This window comes from Stenella coeruleoalba, assembly GCF_951394435.1.
Source record: "Stenella coeruleoalba genome assembly, chromosome: 1".
Taxonomy (NCBI): domain Eukaryota; kingdom Metazoa; phylum Chordata; class Mammalia; order Artiodactyla; family Delphinidae; genus Stenella; species Stenella coeruleoalba.
The window spans coordinates 31660923-31686098 of NC_137169.1; the positions used below are offsets into that span (position 1 = coordinate 31660923).

The 25176-nt window shown below is 44.0% G+C and overlaps 1 protein-coding gene across 16 annotated transcripts in view; it reads left to right on the forward strand.

The window, feature by feature from the left end:
- Positions 1–22019, forward strand: part of MACF1 (microtubule actin crosslinking factor 1) — a 344741-nt gene extending 322722 nt beyond the window's left edge. For 7 of the 16 annotated variants that reach the window (XM_079928860.1, XM_079928859.1, XM_079928862.1 and 4 more), the window contains 9 exons: positions 1140–1302; positions 3330–3484; positions 4373–4447; positions 5511–5528; positions 8469–8586; positions 15658–15869; positions 16390–16500; positions 19032–19161; positions 20276–22017. In XM_079928860.1, the coding sequence (XP_079784986.1) occupies positions 1140–1302; positions 3330–3484; positions 4373–4447; positions 5511–5528; positions 8469–8586; positions 15658–15869; positions 16390–16500; positions 19032–19161; positions 20276–20532 (1239 nt within the window). In that variant the 3' untranslated portion in view covers positions 20533–22017. Of the gene's footprint in view, positions 1–1139; positions 1303–3329; positions 3485–4372; positions 4448–5510; positions 5529–8468; positions 8587–15657; positions 15870–16389; positions 16501–19031; positions 19162–20275 lie in introns of all 16 variants that reach the window. The other 9 variants (XM_079928851.1, XM_079928857.1, XM_079928850.1 and 6 more) reach the window with 8 other exon arrangements.
- The last annotated feature ends 3157 nt before the right edge of the window (positions 22020–25176 follow it).

Genomic DNA, 25176 nt, shown 5'->3' on the forward strand with positions numbered 1-25176 from the left:
CCTGTGACGCGACCCTCCTCGGCACCTGGCCTTGGTTGAGGATCAGGGGCATAACTTTGCAAGGTTACCGCCAAGTGTGGAGCTTCTCACAAAAATGACCATTACTGAGCCTTTTGTGTAGATATAAGCTACCCATTTCTAAAACGAGTAATTTTTTTATCGGCCTGTCATTCTATCAGTATTTTTCTTCAGTAGATTATGAAAAGCTAATCTATTTTGAAGTATCATTAACCAATCTAAAAAATATAGTACTTCACTTCCTAGTTTCTAAAACAAATTTCTAATATCTTTTATATTTTTTTATTTGTGCATATCAAAGCAGCTATGCCCAGAAGTGAGTGTTCTGTGTTTTTTGTTGTTATTTCTGTAGATCCGGTTGAGTTTTAAGCATATTTGGTTTTGGCTTTTTCTTTTTTCCCCATTCCTTCCAACTTTGGAGTTTGAAAGACCAGGGGGAAAACCGTTGCACTGTTTAAGTCATTCTGAGTCTGTGTCACTGACATAGTCCAAGTAGCTCAGCATCATTCTGCCCACTGCATAGACCTGCTGCCATCTACCAGGGCCAAATATTTAAAATGGGAGTCAGAAGGACAGTTCACTCCCTCTGCTGCCATCCCAAAGAAATGTGCTTGGGTGCAGGACTGGATTCTTGATGCTTCCAACCGGAACTCAAACTATCTCAGAAGACCAGTGGGGAGGGGGGCTGAGCCTCGAAGACATAGGCCTCTACGTGATTATAGTTCCTTTCAAAATCACATAAGTGAGGAGTGCTAAGGACGTCTTTTCTGGGATAGAATCCATTCGCTTACATCTAAGGGGATGATCTTTTGAAAAAGTGCCAAGGGAAAGCAAGGCTGGCTCCACCCATTCTTGTTCTGCGTGCTCCGTATTTTCCATGGTGGTCGTTCAGTTACCGTTTCTCTCGCTGCTCCATTTTACCACAGCTTGTGTAAATAATCATGGCTTTAAGTGAAGGAGCCAGAGTGTGCGTTCCCAAAAGATGCAATACACAGATATCATTGTTGGTCCCCCTTGAAAGGCCTGCATGGCTTTGCTGGATGTCTGAAAGTTTTCGTATGCTCTGGGCAGGTTTGAAGGCCAAACAGTAGGTCTTGTTGACACCTCTGATTTCTGTCTAGTTGAAGGAATTTGCCAACTTTGACTTTGATGTTTGGAGGAAAAAGTATATGCGTTGGATGAATCACAAAAAGTCTCGGGTGATGGATTTCTTCCGGCGAATTGACAAGGACCAGGATGGGAAGATAACACGTCAGGAGTTTATCGATGGCATTCTAGCATCCAGTGAGTCCAGTCATAATTCTTTGCACCTACTTTGTAGAAGCAGGCTGTATTCCGGCTAAACAGTCTTTCTCAAGTTAAAGCTGTAGTCTTAGGGAAGAAGTAATGTACCTGCTTTACTAAGATTGGTCTGTTGTTTTGATGGAGGGAAGAACCTCCATCATTTTGCTAGGAATAAAAAATGCAGGTCTTGTTTGACACATTATGGCAAGCAAAACACATTCGAGGTATAGAAAAGAAGCTAACTTTTGTGAATAACGAGGTTCTAAGTACAGGCAGACCTTGGAGATGTTGCAGGTTTGGTTCTAGACCACCGTAATAGAGCAAATATTGCAGTAATGTTTCCCAGTGCATATAAAACTGTTGTTTATACTATACTGTAGTCTGTTAAGTATGTAGTAGTGTTATATCTTAAAAAACGATGTGCATACCTTAATTTATAAATACTTTATTGCTAAAAAATGCTGACCATCGGCTGAGCCTTCAGCAAGTCATAATCCTTTTGGCAATAGTAACATCAAAGATCATTGATCACAGATCACCATAACAAATATAATAATAATGAAAAAGCTTGAAATATTGCAGGAATTACCAAACTGTGACACAGAGACATGAAGTGAGCAAATGCTGTTGGAAAAATGGTGCCGACAGACTTGCTTGACACAGGGTTGCCACAGACTTTCAATTTGTTTTAAAAGGGGGAGAGAGAATATCTGTGAAGTGCAGTAAAGCGAAGCACAGTAACATGAGATGCGCCTGTAAAATGTTTTTTAAAATAAGTTTTTTACAATATCAGTTTCTCAGATTAAATCAGATCAAATTTTTATTCCTTCCGGTTTTATTGAGATATAAGTAGCATACAGCACTGTGTAAGTTTAAGATGTACAGCATAATGATTTGGTTTACAGACTCTGAACTAATTATCACAATAAGTTTAGTGAATATCCATCATCTCATAGGTACAAAATTAAAGAAATAGAAAAAAATGTGTTTTCCTTGTGATGATAACCCTTTGGATTTACTCTCAACAACTTTCATATGTAACATATAGCAGTGCTAATTAATTATATTTATCATGTCGTACATCACGTCCCTCATGATGTCAGTTTCTGGCATCTGCATAACAGCTTACAAAATGTATGATCGCATTTATTTTCAGCAGAAGGAATAAGGCATAAAGTTGTAAGTGACTTGCCAAGATCACAAAGCACATCTCACAGCTGTGTTACTTCACATGGGTGGCCCAGGAAGGCCTGTCTGGAGGTAATATTGGAGCTGAGACCTAGGTGATGATAAGGTTCCAGCCATGTCAAGATTTCAGGGGAGAGATAGAGGCAGAGCCACAGCAGATCTAAAGTGCTGAGATGGGAATGAAGTTGGCATGTTCTAGGAATGGAAAGGTTAACACGGCTGGAGTGTCATGACCTTAGAGATGGTAAGATGTGAAGTTGGAAAGGTAGGAAACAGCCATTAATGCGGGGCTTTGTTGGCCATCATGAACGGATCAGATCTTATTCTAAAGACAGTGGGCAGCCAGCAGAGGTTTCCATCTGAGAGACAGTATAGTCCAGTTTACGTTTTAATAAGTCACTCTGGCTATTGTAAACATTCACACTCTGGAAAGCAGTTGTCAAGAACCCAAGGCAGTAATCTAAATGTAGAAAAACTTTATCCTATTAATTCCAAATTGTCGCTCTCCTGAAATAATCTATATATCCAACAACAGTGGAGTGGATAAGTAAATTCTGAAGTTTGTTGGTAGGCCTCTGGTTTTAAATTGCATTGGGGAGGGGGGTAGATGAGTCTATAAGCAAAAATGCCAAAAACCTGAGTATGCTCTGCGTAATTTTTTTTTGGTGATTTTTATCTTTATAATATTTTATATTTTCTAAGTTTTCTAAAAGGACTGTGTACTGTTTTCCAGAAAAAAATCAAGACAAATTTTTTTCTAAAGAAGTATTTATACAACCACCAACCAACCAAGCAAGCCCTCTTAGTTAACGTTCCAAAATGTGATTAATTTTCTCCAGAGTTCCCTACTACCAAGTTAGAGATGACTGCTGTTGCTGACATTTTTGACCGCGATGGGGATGGCTACATTGATTACTATGAATTCGTGGCCGCTCTCCATCCCAACAAGGATGCTTATCGACCAACAACTGATGCAGATAAAATTGAAGATGAGGTACGGGAAAGAGTTGTATGTGGAGTACATTTTTGACCATAGGTTACTACTGTCCTGAATTTGGTTGGGTGTAATTGCCGTATCAGCCCTTTAGCGTGTCTGTTGGGAGGTGATTATCTGGAGTTCTTTTTGGGGATCCCCTTTTGGATGCTGTTGCCCCAGTGGATGTCCGACTCTTGAGCTGTAGCTCAGTCTCAATGAATTGTTACCTAAGTGAGTCACCTCTGTGTGGTGCTCTGCAGCTTGCAGAGAACCTCTCCAGGGCACCATGTTGCTTAGAACAGACTCATCTCTCAGTCCTGAGATCCTACCTCGGGATGCAGGAGAGCGTCTTCATGTGTAGCATTTAAGGGGTGATACATAAAAGTAACGTTTAAGATGATGTGTACCCACCAAACTTTCTGCCTAATTAAGAACTGTATCACACTGAAAATTGTATCACACCAAAAAGTGTGAATTCATTGGTAGCACATCCTGGGATGGGAGAGGCAGTGGGCCTGGTCTTGGAGAGTGGCTTGGAGCACCCCAGGACTGACTTCCAGGGAATTTGGGCTCCTAGGTTGACATTTAAATCAGCTCATAGTTTGCTTTATTAGTCAGTTAATATTGATGCGTGCGTATTAGCACATTTGAGGAAATTTTGAAGCAGGATGGAAGAATGTGTTGTTGTATCATTACTGGGGAATTTCTTTCATACTCAGCGTCTGAGTATCCCAGTTAGTGAGACTCACAATAGAAGATAAACACATGTGTCAAAAGCCTGAGGTGCCTAAAAAGTATGTAATGAAGAGCTTCTCTGATGACATATAAAAATCTTTGTTTCTCTGCAGAGGAAGTCTTGCTTTACCCTTCACACTTTTCTCTTTTTCTGTTGTTCACAACCAATAGGTCACAAGACAAGTGGCTCAGTGTAAATGTGCAAAAAGGTTTCAGGTGGAGCAGATTGGAGAGAATAAATACCGGGTAAGAAAGAGAAAACCAGTCCTTTGTGGTGGTCATTCCTGCTGTGTGGCCCTTACAGGTGAAAGCAGCCTGACACACAGCAGATGGCTGATCCCACCTTCCCGTCACCGATGCTTGGAGTACCAAAGCCAGTGGAGACTTGCAATGCGATCAGTCTGTGGCCCTCACCTCTGTAGGTGCCAATTATCAGGTGTCCTGTGAGCTGAGCTTTAGTGCCCCACATAGTTGCATCTGGAAAATAGTGCCGTATCTAGCCAGCAGTAGCTTGTATGGGATCCAACATAGGAGACATTTCAGAGCCCTCTCTTCACTGCCAAACAGGTCTTTGAGGAAATGGAGGCACCTTTATCATAAGATAAGGAAACAGTTATCTAATGACTGACCATTGCCCCCAGAGAGCTGGTCATTGTGAGCCCAAGTGGCTCGCAGGCTCAGAAAGGGCTGGAGAAGCTCTGTCCAGGCCCCACAGGACGCTCAGCCTGCTCAGTAGTCTTCCCTGGAAAGCTGTGCCGAGCGAGGCCATAACTGAGTGAACTGTGCTGTGTTTTAGCTTCTTTGGGGACCAGGGTGGGGCACAGAAGGGATCTATGACAGGACCCCTAAAATGTATCCAGCAGTTTGTCAGGGTTCTCTACAGTCCTAAGGAAGATCTAGGATTGTCAGAGAGGATTTAGATGGCCAGATAGCATAGTTACATGCACCCAGTTAGAAACAGGAAAATGAGGTTCCATTAGCATGTCACAACCGTCTTCAAGGTCCAGCAGAGTCACACTGTGCTGCTCTGAGCCAGGGGGTGGAGTGTTGGGTGACTCTGCCTTGGATCCAGCCCAGGGTTTTGAGTTAATAAGGCTCCAAGCAATCTTATAATGGTTTTATTTCTTTTTTTTTAATTACCTGTGAGAGAAATGAGTTAACAAAGAATATGGTCAGTATGTGTTGTTCTGCATGGAACTGGTAATATGATTACGTGATTTTCATTCCTTAGTGTTAATTTGACAAAACGTTCTTTTCTCTTTTTTTTTTTTCTTCCTTTTCCTCCATCCTTAACTCTTACTGTCTGTAGTTCTTCCTCGGCAATCAGGTACAGTGTGCCTTGCAAATGTTATTTTTGGTGGAAATGGTCTGTGTGGCTAATGCTGCCTGTTCTTTGCTGTGGGGAGAGGACGTAATCTGAAGCATGCCTGGGTCATGTCTGGTAGTCTTACCAAGTGGAGAAACTGATAGCAGGGCTAGTATTGTAAAGCTGTCTCAGAAGCAAAAGGATATAAGTATATATAATTTTCCATTTAAAATTAGATTGGCTGACGATGATATTTTGGTGGGCTGAGTTAAAAGTAGTATGGTTCTGGGGAAGTTAAAGCTATGGTATCAATCCATCCCACTTCTAAAAAAGAGCCCAGTCTTGTCAGAATACCAGACAGCACAGTTCTGATTTACACCCAAGTCTTTTGACCGTTAACACAAATTTTATAATGCACACTAAGTCAGAAAAGTCTTAGGGTATTTAAGATACTGTGTTTAAATACCTTACTAAAATTTTAGTTACCTGTGCTTACGTTACATTTTATAATCATAAGGGATGTGAGAAGGAGTGTGGAACTCATACTTGGCTTGTAGCCTGACGTTTGCCGATTATGGCCAGCCAGCATAATCTAATGGGATCAAATTAGACTTGCAAAGATTGAATGCTTTTGACTCCACTTGGTAACTCTAACCTTTTAGATCTCTTTGAGGGCTCTGGGGTCCTATGTCTTAAAGTGGAAGGAAGTTGCATGGGTAAAATTCGTCTTGTGATATGAAATCAGAAACACTAATAGTTGATTTGAAGCCTTCACTCAAAGTTCCAGGCACTGCTTTAACCACCAACTACAGTAACATTCTGGGCCAGTGGGAAGAACGAAGGATGGAAAGAAACTAAAGACAAGAACAGTCAAACTGGCTTTAAATAAGTCATTGCGTAAGAGTGCCAAGTAGTACCTAAAGGTTGTACCTGTTTGCTAATGACTGCATGTGGGTACCAGGGGCCCCTTTGAAGTGGCACCGATGTCCTCCTCTACTCCACTGACCAGCAGAGGGTCAGAGGAGGGTTAGTTCCAATGTTTGGAACAGAATTATGAAGTTTCACTTTATACACGAGGCACCTGAGGCCTTAAGGACCACTGTGCCAACAGTCACACAGCAAATGTTAGAGCAGTGACGCAGAGAAGGAAGCAGAGCTGACTGTTGTTGCCTCTAAGACTGTTAGGAGGTTTTTGCCTCACTGGCAACCCCTCTCTGCCAGATTCCTGCAGGTCCCTGTTTTTAGAGCTGCTATAACTCCTTCCACATTCATCTCTCTGGCCTCCCCCAGACACTTTGGCCCCCGGCTTGGGTCAAACCTCCTTTTCCCTATAGCTCAGTAAAAGCAAGTTAGAATCTTTCAGAGAGAGCTTTAGTAAGAAATTAAGGGGGAAACAAGAATGAAATCAGTGGAGTTAATTCTAAAGGTTGACAAATAAATTACAGGGCACAGTAATGTAAGAATAAAGTACAGCTTGGGGTTCCTTCCTGATTCCCTCTGGAGGACACATTGGCCCTTATTTCCTTCTTCCCCTCACTTATCCAGAGAGGACCCCAAACAGTGACTCGGGCTGGCACTGCCCTTGGGTCTGGTGGAATCCTCAGTTCCTCCCAAGGGGCCTCCCCGTTCCCACGCATGGGGCCAGTGTCTGAGGGCAGCTTCCTTCCCGGGACAGGACCTTTATTCCCTCATGTTTCTGGATCCCGACTTCAGTGCTCTTTACACTACACCATGCTGTGGCTGCAGTCACTTTGTATGAAAACCTAAAACCTGCATGAGATGAAAGATGTAGGACCATTTTTATTTTCAAAGAAAAGGGCTTGGGTGGGGGATGATATTTTTTTCAATCACCTTGCCTGTATAAACAGTGAGCTTGAATCAGTGCAAAGTAATACAGAGAATTACCACAGAAATATTAATTTTGCGGGGGGTTGGTTACGGGTCCTTAACCAACATCCTTAAACATCCTTTCTGGCATTTTTAATTTTTGTGCCTTCTTTCAAAGTTATGATTCTCCTCTACAACTTTGAAAATCCTAATTAAGTGATTAAATTACCCCCCTCAACATTCTCCTTAAATTAAACAATTTTAGGAATTCCATTTCTCCAACCATATGTTTGATTTTTGTTTTGAGATCTCAGCATGATTCTCTTTTGTTACCTCTTAACTTTTATTTTGGGAAGAGGATAATTTATGCAGTGGGAAACTCCAGATGTTGATAGGGCTGGGAAGTAGGAATATTTGGCAAGAAAAAAAGGAAAAATAAATATCAGAAAATCATGCTTGTTTTAACATCCCAAAATGATTGTTGAAAACTACTTACAATCAGCATGGTAGATAAAAATTTTAATTTCTTCAACTAAATTTTAGTATAAACACTAATCATTTGTTCAGCTGAAGAAAATTTTCTGCTGGTGACAACACAATTAGAGAATACTTAGGGGTTTATTTCTGAAAATGATGTGGAAAATCAAATTTCTTTCTAAGCTTGTAATAATGGTGATCCTTTGCAAGGTTTTCCTTGAGATTTGAAATATGATTTGCTGTTCTCCATTTAACTTTTGAGCACACTGTATTCAGAAGCTGACATCCACCTTAGAGCTACCTTTTCTTTTATGGAAACAAGCTAGCTTAACAAAGAATTGTATCATTGGATTTAAATTTGGGCAGAATCTTTAAAGAAATCAAAGTGAGCTAATGCCTTGTCTGTCCTCCTTCCTCCCCTCTGGAGCAAGGTCGCAACCATCAACAGTTAACTTTATCCGAACAGAAAGTACGTCAAAATAATGACCTTTAGCTTTTCCATATTTTAAGTTTTTTGGGAAAAATGCAAAATAGTGAGAAGTAAAATTGCCCCCAAACTGTGAAATTGTCATTCTATCTGAATACAGTCTGCTTAGGGAAGAAAGTCTAGCCCTGCTCTCGGGCGCCTTCGCTCACCGTTTCCCCTTGGCCCTGCAGTTTGGGGACTCCCAGCAGCTGCGGCTGGTCCGCATCCTGCGCAGCACAGTGATGGTCCGCGTTGGGGGAGGATGGATGGCCCTGGATGAATTCCTAGTGAAAAATGACCCCTGCCGAGGTAAGAAGCCGTTCTGAGCTCGTGTTATTTGTTAGCTACGCCCTCGCCGCTGATCTTTCATGATTCCACAGGGTGTTGGTGGTGGGGTCTGTTTGTTGATTCTGTTGTTAAGCTGCCAGGTGTCATCCCACTAGCACAGATTGGGACTCGGGTGCAGGGCAGACCAGGGAGAGAGAGCAGGAGGGTTTGATGCTGTCAGGGGAGACGGGTTTCCAGGGACACACTAACGAGAATTGGGAATTTATTGATGTCATCAAATGTTTCTGTGTGAGGGGTTAAATTAACCCCAGCCTAGAAAGAAGCCCTGTCGGTTCCCTGTTAGTGCTGCAGATGACTTTGCCTGTAATTCCCGTGTCTGAAACTCAGAGAGGGTATCGGGCCCCTCCTAGGCAGGGGAGGGCTGGGAGCTCCCTTAACCAGGGAGGGGAATAGAGAACACCTAGCAGTGAGCCTGGGCACTGCATTGTGAGGCATATGGTCACCTAAGTAAGTCCATGGGGTCTCAGTCTGCTTCAACCTAAAAAAGCCCAAAGGCCAAAGAGAATGGTCTACTCTTTTAGCCCAAAGGCCAAAGATAACAGTCAACTCAATGTGAGTGATGGCATCTGCAGCTAGAGGCGTGTGAGGGCCGCAGCAAGCGGGGGATGATCAGATTCCAGTTGCTACATCCCATTCAACTGCTCCTTTCCTTTCTCCTGTTAGCCAAGCTGCATGTGGGTACACAGGAGGCTCCCCCACTGTCTGCCAGTTTGTCTTTCTTGACCAGTTTCTGCGTTTCCTGCTCTGTTTCTTTGTGTTTATATATTTTTTATTCTAGTTCACCATCCTGGGAGTAAAATAAAGCGCTCTGATTCCAGCTCTTCGATTTCCAGTCAGTCTCCCATAGGTTGGCTTTTAAGCTTTGTCCCTCTTACCCACATCCCAGCCCGTTGAGAATGGCTTTGCTTTTTAAACTGTAGCATCTCTTGGCTCTGTGGTATCTGCTGCCTTTATGAATGCTTTGAAATAGCCAAACCATAGCTTTTCTAACTATTATAAGTTGACAAAACAAAATATGCCTGTTGAGACAGTACCCGTGGAATTTGTTCTGAGTTTCTGTTTATTTAACAAATACTTATAGCTTTATATACCACACACTGTTTATTATAAGACCTTACAAATAATAATAACACATTTACACCTCTAGGAGGTGTAGCTGCTATTATTATCTCCGTTTTATAGAATAGGAAATTGAAGCATAGGAAAGGTACATAACTTGCCCGAGGAGAGGCAGCTAATGGCGGAGACAGGATTCACATCCAACACCGTCTGGCTCCTGACCTCCATGCTGTGTCTCAGATGCTAACATACCCACCACCACCCTTTTTTTTTTTTTTTTAAATTTTATTTATTTATTTATGGCTGTGTTGGCTCTTCGTTTCCGTGCGAGGGCTTTCTCTAGTTGCGGCAAGTGGGGGCCACTCCTCATCGCGGTGCGCGGGCCTCTCACTATCGCGGCCTCTCCCGTTGCGGAGCACAGGCTCCAGACGCGCAGGCTCAGTAATTGTGGCTCACGGGGCTAGTTGCTCCGCGGCATGTGGGATCCTCCCAGACCAGGGCTCGAACCCGTGTCCCCTGCATTGGCAGGCAGATTCCCAACCACTGCGCCACCGGGGAAGCCCCACCACCCTTTTTTACATGTGTTTTACTGGTTCCAACTACGTAATTAAGTTAGTAAGGCTTACTTATAAGCTGAGCAGAAATGTTTACAATACTGTTATGTCACTTCTTTGGAAGTGATTTATAGTCAGAATCTGAAGCATTTGAAGCTAAAGGTTCTCACATGAATTCAGATACGCTTATGAATTAGTTCCTCTTAACTCATTCTGCATTTACTCCAATAAACCAGAGTAATAATAGAGTAATAATTTTCATTAGGATTTCCTTTTTATAAAGTAGTTAGTCTTAAAAACACCTATTCTGATAAAAACTAGAGCAGGTTTAAATTAGTTTTAGAACTTAATTATATTGCAAACCAATTTCTTTGATATAAAAGTACCCTCTGATTGTTTTAAATGAGGAGCTATATATATATATCTCTCTTTTTAACCTTAACTCAGTAAAACAACATTATTCCTTTCCAAGTCTATTAATAAGGTTTTATTTTTCATGCTGTGTGTGATTGAACTAAACAAAAGAGATACTGCATGTGACATTTTGGAATCTTTGACTGCCTGTTTGCTGCCTGCTGTACTTGCTCTCTTTACGATAACATTGTGCTGCTGGCCAAGGAGAACACTGCTTGCTTTTTCCTTATCTTGTTAGCTAGACATTGGAACCCCAAGGAGATTTGGGAGGGCCATCTAGGAGCTATTTTCTATGGAACATAGTAGCCTTTTTCAGCATCCCTTGGAGCAAACAAGGTAAGGCTTTCCCCTGTGCCTTTCCAGGAATGCCCTCATCCCAATTCCTTTGACTACAGGGTCAAGAACTCCCAGCAGTCTTAGATATCATACTCCTTAGATATCATAATCCCTCATAATACTAGTGAGGGACAGGATGAGCTACATCTAAGCAAATAAAAAATTGTGCTACGAGGGGAACACTTAAAGGCCCAGGTGGATGTAATACATGACTTAGAAGGGCATGAACATCACAAAGAGAAAAGTTCCTTGAAGCTACCTAGGGTTCTGTGAGGATTACTGTGGCTTACAGAAGCACCACTTGGGGTGGATTTTTTTTTATTCATTTGGGTTGCATTTCCTTGGCTCTGTGCACCATAGAGAATGTTATTCTGAGGACAGTACCAAATGTACGACGGGGTTATAATGCCAGTGTTGCACAATCGTGTTATCTGCCTTTACACAGTTGTTTAAGAAGATGAAAGTTGTCTCAGACTGCACGTTGCTTTAGCCAAGTGTAAAAGGTAAAAGTACTCAACTAGGTAGGTTCCTGGTACTGCCAGAATTGGAGATTTCACTTTCTGAACTGAGCCACGGCAAAGGAACTCATGATGTTTGGATGGAGGTAAAACAACGTCCCTGCCTAGTGAATCGGCGCACATTTACCCGAGGGTTCCGGGAATGTTTCTGAGCATTAGGCAGATTAATTCCCCAAATTTTACTGAAAATCTAGAAATTTGGCTTAGAACTGATTTTTTTTATTATTATGGTAAAATACACATAACATAAAAACTCACCATCCTGACATGTTGAAGTGTACAGGTCAGTAGATTACGTACATTGACACTGTTGTGCTACCATCACAGTCACCCACCCACAAAACGCTTCATCTTGTTACACCGGAACTCTACCCGTTAAACAACAGAACTGAATTTTAACTAACAAGCCTGTTCCAGCCAACATCGGTAGTCAGTCTCTTAGAAAATGGTGGTCTCTCTGGTGGTTGAAAAACTGAACTTGAAATGGCTGTCTTTGGGGTCTGGACCCCAAAATGTGATATTCAAAAAACCAAAAAATCATGGTCAAATGCGTTTGGAAAACACTGAGTTAAAACTAAACAGGTTTCTTTGCTGCAGGACTTCTCAGAGCTTATAAAACGCTGATTGATTGCATTAGGGAGAGAAATGTAGAATGCAGTGTTTACGAAACTCCTCTTCATAGGAAACCCCTCAGAAACCTCAGTTTGGGAAATTCTGCTGTAAGCAGTGAAAGACCATGGAAAGATTTGGAGCTGTTTAGAGAGATCAGGTTTTTATTTAGAAATTCAGTGTGGGGAATGAGGAGTGAGGGAGGGATGACTTTAAGATGAGAAACAAGGAGACCATTTGGAAGCCTGTTACAGTGGTCCAGGGTGGAGGAGATACTCCATGAACCATGTAATTGTAAGGGGTACAGGAAGGGCTTAGGGATTCAAGAGGCATTAGAAGGTGGAATCAATAGTAGACTGAACTGCCATCAGGAGGGAGGGACCTACGTCAACAACCAGGTTTCAGGCTTCAGTCGTGTCTAATCAGTTGGGTGTAAGGCTCTGGCATCCAGGAGAGGTCTATGCTGGGGATGTATTTGAGAGTTAGGCAGGACCGTATGATGGTGCTGAAGTCTCAGATGCATGAACTCATCACCAGGTCAAAAGTCTAAGAGGGAGAACAGGACTGTGGATGGAACCAGGGGAACATCGGCGTTTAAGAAGTGGGTGGGATGGAGTAGTTGGGAGAAGGGGGAGAGGCAGGAGAGCGGGGGCCCTGGAAGCCGAGGGAGGAGAGTGTTTCAAGAACAAAATAGTAACTCCCCCGAGTGCAAATGACAACAGCAGAGAGGTGTTTTTACCTGTCAAATTATCAGGGTTTTTACCTGACACATATGTGTACACACACTCTCTTTTAATACAGAGAGCATTGGCCGGAGTGAAGTAAATTGAATATATTCATACATTATTTTTGAGAGTGTACATTGGTATAAAATTTTGTAGGTCAGTCGACAAGTATCAAAAACCTTAAGTGTGCATCCTTTCTCCCCAGCAGATCCACTTGTAGAAATTTATCCTAAGGAAGTCATCATGGGTGGGCACAAAAACTTTTTACAAGTAGTTTGTCACAGCGTTGTGTACCGTGTTTTAAAAATTGTGAACAAAATACAAGGTTGGTGAAATAAATTATGTCGATATGATGAAACAATACTTTGCAGCTAGCTGAAGTTATGCAAGTTATTCCTCAGGCATGGAGGAATGTTTCTGATACTTTTGTATCTTTTATATATATATATATATATATACACACACACACATATACACACACCGTTGTGCAAAGGAATAAAGACACCAACGTTTTAATAGTGCTGTCCCCTAAGATTAAGCAATTTTTATTCTTTGTACTTTTCTGTAGATCTCAACCTTTCTACAGTCTAAAAGCATCCCCCTGAGGCAGAAGTTGTCCGTAACCTTTGCCAGTGGTTACAGTAGTGTGGTGGGGAAGGAAGGCGGAGTGGGATGAGCTAGCGTAGATGAATGCAAGGAGCTGGGCCGGGCAGAAGGCAGCTCAGGTGGAAGACCTTGGTTCTGGTCCCAGTTCTGCCACAGCGTTCCTTGACCTCAGCCTCTGAATGCTTCAGTTCCTTTGTGACATGGGGATGCTGACTGGTCGCTGATAACAGTCAAGTGCAGTATTACACGTGATCACACTCTGTAAACTGTACAGTGCATGGAGAACATGTTATTATCGTTACACTTAAGATGTCATTGCCCTCATCTGCAATGCCATTTCAGAGTCTTCCTCTTGTGTCACTGTGTTGTTTTCTGGGAGGGTGGGCTCAGTGAACTGTTAAATCTCTACTAGGTTTAAACCACATGTCTGAAGTTCTTTATGGCTTAGGGCCATAAGCAGTTCTTCTGGGGTCCAAGTCCTCAGCTGAGTAATGATTTCCATTTGTCCCTGTTAACTCAGTGCTTGTTGTGTGTCCACCCTTGTGCTTGGCCCTTTAGCAAACATAAGATAAATAAGTGTTTAGCGATGTGGAATCTTACTGAAGTACCTAGGTTAGCGCTGAAGGAAATTCCCTTTGAGAACTGGACACTGAGGAAAGTGCTGGAGTTTGGAAAATGGATGAGTAACCTGGTTGGTTAGAGTAGGGAACAGAGGGCCAAGGAATGAACCTTGAAGGGCATGTTCTGTTGGAGCCTAAGAAGGGAGGAGACAGCTTAGCATTCCAGGGACCAAAAATCCTAGACTGTCCAGACAAGAAGGACTCTTGGACATCAGTGAGCCTGACTGATCACCTCTAGTGAGCCTGAGGAAACGGAGGCCCAGAGTGGGAAGGATCCCAGTTGGGGGCAGAGCCTGGACTGTAATTCAGGGGTTTTGATAATGCAAGTTAGTCCTTTTAACTTCATACTTTGATATGTTACGTCAACTGAGTATATTGAAAAGAATTTTGATTTGATTTAGGAATTTAGAACCTCTCTGCTTGGACACTCATGCAACCTGATTTAAAATCCGATTCTACCAAGATTCCTCAAATTTCTTGAGGACATGTGGAGTTGGGCAGGAGAGGGTAGGCACAATTACCTGAAATTTTCTAAACTTGTAGTTTCTGGCCAAAGTAAAAAATCTAATAGAGGAAAGAAAGACAAATACTTTGTTTCTAATGGTTCCCTTTTCCCAGGCTTTACCAGCAGTCCTGTTTGTTTAGATCTATCTAGTACATCCTAAAAAGTGAGCGGCTTGGGGATGAATGAGCAGACAAGGTGATTGCAGAATAGCACCTTTCAGTGAGGAATAATCTAAGAACACATTCCAGAGGAATTATTTCTTCTAAATTCATAACGTCTTTCACATTTAATGTTTGTGTTGGCTGTACTTGGTATCTTCTGACCGAATCCAGATTTTGGGTTCTGGTCTGATGGCTCCAGGAAGCCCCAGGACAGCACTGTTGGCCTTCAGTGGTGTTTCCAGACTCTCCAGCTGGATGTCCCTCTCCCACTGCAGGTGTGCCTTCAGCTTCTCATTGCTTTCAGCTTTTGACTTAACGGTTTCTCACTGGCAAGTTTTGTGCATGGTCTTGATCTCTCTCCTCCCACATGTTTACTTCTTAATGATTCAGTCCAGATCTTTTTACTGTCCTGAGTTCCTGGACCCCTTTCTTTAATAATATTATCGACTGAATTCAAATAGAAGAGTCTAGGTGACGTCAATTTCAATGATCTGTTTTTCTCTACTATTTCATTACCGTGTATCCTGCAACAGTTGAGCAAAAAGTACACATGTACTATGAGAGAGAAAAGAGGGGTTTTGATTTAACCTCAGAGGTTTGTGAACTGCTTCATCTGCTTTCTCTTGACCCCAGGGGACAGTGGCAAGGCCAGATCGTGACCACAGCATGGGATGGTGCTTTGTACACAGACTTCTTTATTACAGCAAACCAAGGGGCTTATTAGTTAGTGTGTCTGCTGTGGGTAAGAATCATGACAAGGCTGATAAATCATGAATTTATCCCTATTCTAAAAGAATCCACAGATGGTACTAAACCTATAAATTATATAACTGTTATCATGGGGTCAAGCATCTGTATGACCATCAGAGATATTTTTTTTTCAAGGTTAACTGTTATTGTATGTGTGTGTTTATTCCCTTTTTAGCACGAGGTAGAACTAACATCGAACTTAGAGAGAAATTCATCCTACCTGAGGGGGCATCCCAGGGAATGACCCCTTTCCGATCACGGGGCCGAAGGTCCAAACCATCTTCCCGGGCAGCCTCCCCTACCCGCTCCAGCTCAAGTGCTAGTCAGAGTAACCACAGCTGTACGTCCATGCCGTCTTCTCCAGCCACCCCAGCCAGTGGCACCAAGGTACGTACAACCTGCAGTGTGACCTCCTTCCCCGCTCCCAGCTTTGCGGATGTCCATTGTTCAGTGTAGCCCCCGAAAGACCCCAGTGAGGAGAGGCACTTGAAGACATGCAGACCAGGCTGGCCAGGCCCTAGTGGTACACAGATCCGGACCTTTAACATGACTGAAGAGGACATTATTAAATAGGAACTCGGGTTGTTAAGTCCAAAGCGCTTCTTTCCACATATTCCCATTTTGAGTTTGAGCCCATCTAGTTACTAATCTTGAAAATCCAGGCACTATCTGTGCTGCTGGAGCTAACAGAGAAGTTTGTTGTTACGACGGGTGATGGATGAAGAATGCTGTTGCCTTTCTGCCTGGTCCCTTTCATCCCGTTGGACTGATGTGCATTTTATTTTGTCTTCTATTTCTTTAAAATTTAGTGTCTTCTATTTATTTATTTTTTTATGTTCCCAATTTGCTCCCTTTCTGTTCCATTTTCAATTATTCCCGTCCTTCCCTTTGGATTTCCGTTTCACAGACTCCACTTCAGTTCTCTCGCTGTTATGACAAACCCTGGTTGGTAAACAGTAAAGCTGGCACCCCTGTCAGGGACAGCCACTATCCTGACCTCCAGCTGCCCAGCCCCGAGGTAGAGTATGGCTTTGCTAAGGACACAGTCAAGACCAGGCCCTCGCTCATGCCGAGGACTTGACCAGCTCTTCTTCCTGACACGAGTCCGTGCTCTTTTCCATCTCTGTGGTGCTTGCTCTCACAGCTGATTCATCTCGTCCAGTGTTTTTCAGGGGTTTCTAACTCGGATTCACCAAAATTGGAGATAAATAAGAGATGCCTAAGACTGGATTGTTTAACAACTTCCTAACAGTCTTTAGAATGATATTTGCTCAGGGTGAGAAACAATGGTCATTTGTGGTGATCTGTTGATTGATGTTGTTTATAATCAGGCCTCTTGGAGCCTCCAAACGTCATATCTGACACAGACGAGTTACGAACACTTGAAATTCAACGACGGTGCATGTTCAACAGTGTCCTATCTTTGCTTAGGACAGAAGAGTGGCTGGTGCCCCCGCCCCCCGCCCGAGCCACATCCCCGGGATGGTGGTATCGCCACAGTGGTCCGGGTGTGGGTGCCGTCTCCTTCAGCCACACACAGTATCAGTGAACACTGCTCTGAGGCTCAGGTTTTAGCTTCGAATTCCTTGGCCTAGGCACTTGGGTTTCTATAGCCTTGATTTGAATACATATGCCAGCAATGAAGCATGTTCAAGTACAGTCATTAAAATGCCCAAGTACTGTTGGAAGAGCAGTGTTTCAGAAATAAAATGTGGACTACAGGCTTGTGTGATAGCACTACAATTTGCATTCTAGCCCCTGCTGGGAAACATTGGGTTCTTGTGCCGCAAAAGGTAGCGTTGCCTTTAGTCATGTAAAGCTTCAGCCAATAAACGCAGGAGGTACAAGAAGCCAATGCCCAGGAATGGACTTGCTGCTTTGGGATTCATCCCACTCCAAGCTAAAACTCCAATTCAGAAATACATCTGGCTTAGAACATGATCTGGGGACCCACTGACACTAAAACCCCACAACTCAACCTGCTTATCCTGCTTTTCTTCTCCTTAAATGGCTCCAGTTTCATGAAAGTCTCAAAAGTTCTAAAATTTTTAATGTTTTAATTATGAAGTGCCAATTCTCATGGGATTCTGATGGATCAGCATTTTTGTTTCATCTTAAGGTTTTACCTTTGGTTTCATTTCATTTCGAGGTTTCATCTTTCCTTACCCACTGGTGTTCTGCAGGCTGTGTCCTGACGCGGACGCCCAGCCCGGCATCTCTGGCGCCACGTCTTCCCAGCAGCAGTAGCTTCTGAAACTGGTGCTCTTCCTCCTGTGTGGGCCAGGAGGGTTTGTGCTGGAATGTTAATCCCTCTCTGTCGCTTTTGCTCTTTCTTTATAAATTGAAGATATAAGAAACACCATGCAATGGGTTGCTTTACTCTTCTCTTTGTATAAACATCTTAAAAGTCCTGGAAAACAATTTACACGATTGATTTCAAAGAAAAATTGGAATAGCATGCTGTGGCATGAGTGATACTTAAAACAGATTTAAAATATTCTTTCTCCAAATTAAATCTTTAAAAAAAATACACTCAAATGGGAAATGGAGCTCCTATCAGCAGCAGTAATGATTATGTACATCTATCCAGCTCTTCTCCAGTTTAGGAAGTGCTTCCACACATGACTTATTCACTCAACAAGTTTTTATTGAGCCCCTCGTCTGTGCCAGACGTGGTATTAGGTGCCAAGGGTGTGACAGGGAACAAAACAAAGTCCCTGCTTTTGTGGAGTTTCTGCTTTAATACAAGAGAGTCAGGCAACAAACAGGGAATTTTCCTGGGCTGTTACAGGAGGAACAGCCAGGAGGCCAGTTGCAACGGTGGACTGAACGAGAGGGAATGTGGTAGGAATGAGGTCTCAGAGGCAGGACCCTTCTCTGGTTTCCACTGGGAGAAGTGAAGGCACAGATGCCAGTTTAGATAAGCCAAGAGCCCAGACCCAAGCTCAGTTCTTCTGGCCCCTTGTTCAGAGCCTTGTTCCTGATATCACAGCCCCACTCATGTGTACTTCTCCTAATCACTTATTTGATCAAGTCAAGTAATTTAATCTGCATTCTGCCAGTGCGAAAATAGATCTTTACTTGACTGAAGTTACTGCATCTATCTAGTAGGGATTGGAGTAATATTTGGATCTCCATGTTAAATATTTGGGGTTAGAACTCATATGTCACATTTCTAACCCCAAAACTTTGATACTTGGGAGTATTTGGATTTTTTTCCTTTACTCATTTACCATGTTTCTGTTTGTTATAACTACTATAATCTTACCATTTGAGGATCTTTTTTTTTTTTAGTAGAAATTTGTCGGTAAGGTAAAAGGTATTGGAAGACATTTTAAAACTTTTAATTGGGACATGAAACCTTTATTTTGGGAATGTTCAAAATACATGACCTAGGACACTTTCAAAATAAATCTTTGTTTTCCTGGACTTTTAATTGGCTTTTCAATTGATTAGTCATAAGGAGGGCTTAAGTAGACCTTTTAAAGTGGAATTTCTACCAAAGATTACACCAAGTAAATATGACCTTTTTATTTTTATTTTTTTAAGATTATTCCATCAACAGGCAGCAAGTTGAAACGACCAACACCAACTTTTCATTCGAGTCGAACATCGCTTGCTGGCGATACTAGCAATAGTTCTTCCCCAGCCTCCACAGGTGCCAAAACTAATCGGGCAGGTAAGTACCTGCCCCAGCACTTCTGCATCAGGATGAGGGTGAGGGGAGTGGCCAGGCTAGGAATTTGGAAACAGCAGCCTCTCAGCAATGCTTCACTGCTCCCCAAGGAGCAAATAATGAGAGTAGCACTGAGGTGTGATGCTGAAAGACAGCCCTGCAGATATCCTGCCATCCTTGACTTCTTCTCCTGTCAGTACAAGTAGCTCGAACCTTGCCTTCTGAGAGCAGATGCTCTCACAGCCAAAGCCAGACCACCTGTTCTCGATCAGAAATGATAGTATTTGAAAGTAGAAGGAGAAAAGGGCCTCCTGCAGCCGGGCCTTCCTCAGAAGCCCGTGCAGTATGGGACCTGGCAGGTTGCTAGTTATTTTTCCGACACCCCATATTTATTATCGCTGCCGGGGAGCTGAGGAAGTCAGGGAAGGATTACATCTGCTCACCTGTTGATGTTCCTTTTGGGAGCCATTTCCTGCTCTCTGTTTGCCATCCCTTCGCCCCCATTCTCAGTCTGCCCATGCAACTACCAGGCGCTCTCCTCTGTGCCGAGGCCATGGGACAGCCCTGCTCGACTCCACCATGGGGCGTGTGAGCTAACAGTGCTGCTGATAGAAGCTGGTTTCTAATTCTCAGGATGCTTCTCAAGTAGAAGCACAAAGCCAGAAAGGGTTTCAGCAACTTCTGTGTAGGTGAGAGGACCGGGGTTCAGAAAGGCTGTAGTTTGCCCAAGGTCACACAGCATATCAGGTGGTATTAGGATCAGAACCCTGGCCTCTTGTGACCACCTAGAGGGGTGGGTTAGGGAGGGTGGGAGGGAGATGCAAGAGGGAGGGGATATGGGGATATATGTACACGTATAGCTGATTCACTTTGTTATACAGCCGAAACTAACACAACATTGTAAAGCAATTATACTCCAATAAAGATGTTAAAAAAATTAATAAGTAATAGGAGATGCTGTACAGCAGAAGTTAACACAACATTGTAAATCAGCTATACGCTAATAAAAAATTTAAAAAAATAAAAAAAAAGAACCCCGGCCTCTGGTAACTTGTTTCCCCCCGCCCCCTCCAATGCTGTCTCTATTAAAGTCTGTGGCTTTATTCTTAAATTCCAGACCCTAAAAAATCAGCCAGTCGCCCTGGGAGTCGGGCCGGGAGTCGGGCCGGGAGTCGGGCCAGCAGCCGGCGTGGAAGCGATGCCTCTGACTTTGACCTTCTAGAGACACAGTCTGCTTGTTCAGACACTTCAGAGAGCAGTGCCGCAGGGGGCCAGGGCAGCTCGAGGAGAGGGCTAAACAAGCCTTCCAAAATCCCCACCATGTCTAAGAAGACCACCACTGCCTCCCCCAGGACTCCGGGTCCCAAGCGGTAACACTACACAAGCACCCCCAAGCCTCTGTCCACTTTGAATCCTGCCCCACACATTGGGTGTATATTTATTCTGAATGGGAGAAGTTATATTGTTAAAAGTGTAAAAGAATAATTGTGTTATGAAGCTGCCTTATTTTTTTTCTTTTTGTAAGTTACTATTTTCATGTGAATATTTATGTAGATAAAATTTGCCTCCTGGTAACCCTGTAATGGATGGGGCCCAGAAATGAAATATTTGAGAAAAATAAGCGAAAAGATCAAGATGCAAATGTGTATTAAAATTTTAAAAAGCCTCTAAGTAGGGTTTCTGTGCGGTGCAGGGTTGTAAACCTGCTTTATCTTTTAGGATTATTCCTAAATGCATCTTCTTTATAAACTTGACTTGCTGTCTCAGCAAGATAAATTATATTAAAAAAAAAATAAGAATCCTTCAGTGTTTAAGGAACTCTTTTTTTGTAAATCATGGACACCTCAATTAGCAAGAACTGAGGGGAGGGCACTTCTGACTGCTTTTTCCATTGTTTTTAATATTGTGTAATTTTAGCTGAAGAGAGGGAACCTCATCTAGGTAATGTTTGCACATGATACAGCAAAAGGAGTTCATTGCAATACTGTCTTTGAATACTGTTTCAGTACTAGGTGTTTAAAGGACAAATAGCTGCTAGAATTCAGGGGTAAATATAACTGTTCAGAAAACGTGAGAACATTGGGGTTTTTAAGAGTCCTGGTTTATAACTTCCTATCCAGCCCAGCCACCAATAACTCCTGTGCTCACCGGGACCCAGGCCGTCGGCAAGGGGAGACTCCTTGGTGGCATCATGAATTACAGATTTGTTTATCTGCATTTTTTGCTATTTATTTAAAATGGTCGATCAACTTCCCACAAACTGAGGAATGAATTCCACAAGCCTATTCTGAAAACGTGGACATAAAACACTCGCTCGTCCTTTAAAGGAGTTCACCAGCACACTTGTTAAGAAGTCCCGTTTGCTTCTTCCGTCTTTTCTTTTGTGCGTAATAAAGTTAGCTGACCAAGTGATCATGAAGAGGGGCTGTCTGGGGCTCCTGGTTTTTAGCTGCTGTTCCTCTTCAGCTCCGACCACGTTGCTGTGTGATTATCTCAATTGATTTTAATTGAGGCAGAAACTGAAGCTCTACCAATGAACTGTTTAAAAACAAGACACACTTTTGTATTAAAATTGCTTGCAGTAACAAATATTTTGTATTTCCTGCTTTACTTCTGAACCATTACCTTATGTGTAACATGACTCTTTTAGGTACTTCGGTGCATTATTCAGATCCAGATATCTTGATGGATAAATTATGGAGCTCATTAATAGATTTCTTCTTATATATTTTATCCTCATTAATTTTATTTAACAAGGGAACAAAGGATCAGACTGTTGTTATGGAAATCTGTAGGGCTGTCTGGCCCACTTACGTGATTAAACAAATAACCAGTATGTAAGAAGATTTTTGTTTTAGAAATCACAGATCCCGGGTTTTGAGAGAACGGGGCCAGATTCTCACAGTATGCTGATATTTCTGGTTAAGTGGTAGAATTTCAGAGGTAGAAACAAAATTGGTCATCAAATCTTACCTCCTTTGTTTTACAGAAGGAGAAACAAATGGGAAAGTGGGTGAGAAGGTCATCTGCCTGAGATCACATAATGAATAAGTGGCAGAAGAGGACCTTGAATCTAGTCCTCGGCTCCCTGTCCAAGTCAGGCAGTTCTCTTCCCTCCAGTCCCTGGTTGGCTTTATAATATTTAGAATGGCCAAATATTAACTAATTCTGATGACAGGAATTAGACTAAGAAATAACTAGGGAACTTGAGAGATAAGAGGGGTTGAACGTCAGCCACCTGTGTTCTTCATCATTAGGCCGTACTCCCCTTGTGATAGGGAGTTTGGTGAGATGGACACACGTTTGCCAAAGCTGTTGGAAGCCAAATACCCAGATTAGAAGGAATGTGCAGCCTGATGGATTCTGAAGGAAGTGCTTACTGTATTCTCCATGGAATTGGTAACTTCAGGCTGCCAGAACTTTGTAGGGTGGCGTTTCCACCCAAATCTGCTTCCCCCTCTCGGCCTTCTGGCTGCAGAAGCATGCTGAAAGGAGCTTGACCTCCATCTTCTCAAAGTCTGGACCGTGGTCACTTGTTTTTCTTACCAAGTCATTCAGGCTTTCCCTCAGTCTTTGCAACAAAGCTCAGCTAGTGGTGCAATCTGCAGGAAGTGTATTTCCATTCAGTGAACACCTGTGTGCAAGACCATGTGGGAAATATAGGGATGGCAGGAAAGGGGTTAAAACTGCAGTTCTGTGATACAAGTGCTAAATTAGTAATGCAAACTTGGTGTCTGCTAGGATAGAGGAGGGCAGGTTCTGGGGCTTTGAATAACCATAGCTAACATGTATTGAGTGCTTCCTGTGTGCCAGTCACTGTGCTAAGTGCTCTGTGTACATTCTCATGTAATTCCCATCACAGTCCTACAATCGTGAGCCTTACTGACAGATGAGAGACAGCCTGAGAGAGGTTCAGTAACTTGCCCAAGGTCACAGAGTTGCCAGGTGGCTGGGGAAGCCCTTGTTTGACAGAACTTTCTCCCAAGACACCCTCCCCATGTCAGTTCCCATCCAGTTGAGGAGTTCCAGGATTCCACTCACAGATCGCCTGTCCCCACTTCCTCTGCCCATCCAGGCAATTTGCCGGCCCCTCTGTCAGAGCACAACCTCTGTTTTGCCTTCAAAAAGACTGCATGTTCACCTGTCACCCCTGGGGTGACCCTTGGGAGCCACTAGAGGGCAGGGAGCTGGTCAGCTTCATCTCTGGCTCAGGCCACAGCACGGAGCAGCACCACTGGTTTATGGGAATGTGAAGCCATTGTTTAAAGGGCACAGCCATCTTCACTCATCCTAAATTGAGATAAATGACTTCTATGAATCAGACCAGCACTGGGCTGCTTGCAGTCTTGCTGGGAGGCCAGCAGTTTACGATACACAACTGGAGAATTACAGGCTAGATCTGAGACCTCCAGTGATGTATGGGCTCAGGGAATGCAGAAGGATGCCCAGGGATAGTGAAGGGGGCAGGAAATTCAGAGACCCTGACCAGCTCTGACAAGGGAACACCCCCTTGACTCTGCCCCCTGCCTCTGCATGCAGTCACCAAGCGCTGTGGACTTGCCCTCCTAAGAGCCTTCTCCTCTGCCCTCCATTCCTCTAATGATTCTCCATTAGAGGATCATTGTCAACATCCCCCGACCCCTCCCATTACTGTACCTGTCTCCAGCTGTGGGCCCTGACTCCAATCTCCCTCCCTCCAATCCATAGTCCCCTCTGCATCCAGGCTCTGGTCTTGTCTTGAGAACTTTCACTGGCTCATCTGTGGCATTCTCATCCAGCTTCAGCAGCCTGGTGGAGTTTTACCTGTTGAGTAGAAGGAAGACTAGGCATGGACTTAAGTCACCATCAAATGATTGGATTTAAGATTTGATATTTTTTAAGTTTGAAGTGATCTTGGGGAAATGTGAATTTTACTGGACATCGTACCTTTATTTTGAAGTTTAATCTTGAACCCACGTTGGGACGCCGTAACCATCTGCTGTCCAGAGCCCCTCACCTGGCCATTTGCCCCCCAAGCTCTCCAGCCTCCACTGAACAGCTCACCTGCATGTGCCCACCTGCTGCAGCCCAGCTCCAGTGTTGTGTGACCTGAGGGAAGTCCCTTAACCCTTGTGTGCCTCAGTCACCTCGTCTGTTAAGTGAGGTGGGGGAGGGGCGGTTAGGTATCCACCCAATGACAACGTGTGAGCACGAAGAAATGGTACAGAACACGGCTGGCACATGGACGGTGCTCACTGTCACCTGCCACTGTTATGCTCCTTGGAGTCTCGGCCTTCGCACAAGCTATTTCCTCTGCCTGGAACATTCTCCTCCCACTGACCTTTCCTTCAACCCAACCAATTCCTTCCGGCCTTCAGAGCTCAGTCTAAGTGTCTCTTCCTCTCAGCGCGGCGCCTTAACCATAAACGAATAAATGCGGTGAGAAGGCGCCTAGGGAAGAGCAGGGTGTGCAGAACGGGTCTAGTCAATGGAGGAGTTTCCGTGAGGAGCCTTCTCTCGCAAGCCGCTGAGGGCCGTGACAATTCAGATGCGCAAAGGCTCAGGAAGGGCACCAGAGCTCCTTGACCGGCGGGAGGCGGGAAGCGGGTGCGCGTATCCCGCGCGCACCGGGGTCCGAAGGGCGCCCAGCCAGACCTAGTGGTGGCATTGCGGCTGCTGGAGCTGCCGGGGCGGCCCGCCAGAGGCGCCAGCCGGGAGCGCGCGGAAACCAGGCGGGTGGGCGCGCCAGGAGCAGTGACGGAGCCGGCGTCAGGTGTCCGGGAAAGAGCTCCCAAAGGCGCACGCAAGGGGACTGCGGAGAAGGCACCAAGAGGCCGGCGAGGAGCTGCGGTGGCTGGGAACCCGGGCCCGGCTGCTGGCAGAGGGATGCGCCCCACTCTCGGGCCTGCCTGTCACCCGCGGGGCCCCTCTACCTCTAGACCCGACTGAGGCATTTCCGGTCCTGGAGCGACACTCGTGCACCAGGAGGGGCTGCGGGGTCACTCCTCAGGCCGGACCGAGAGTTGGGATGCCACCTGG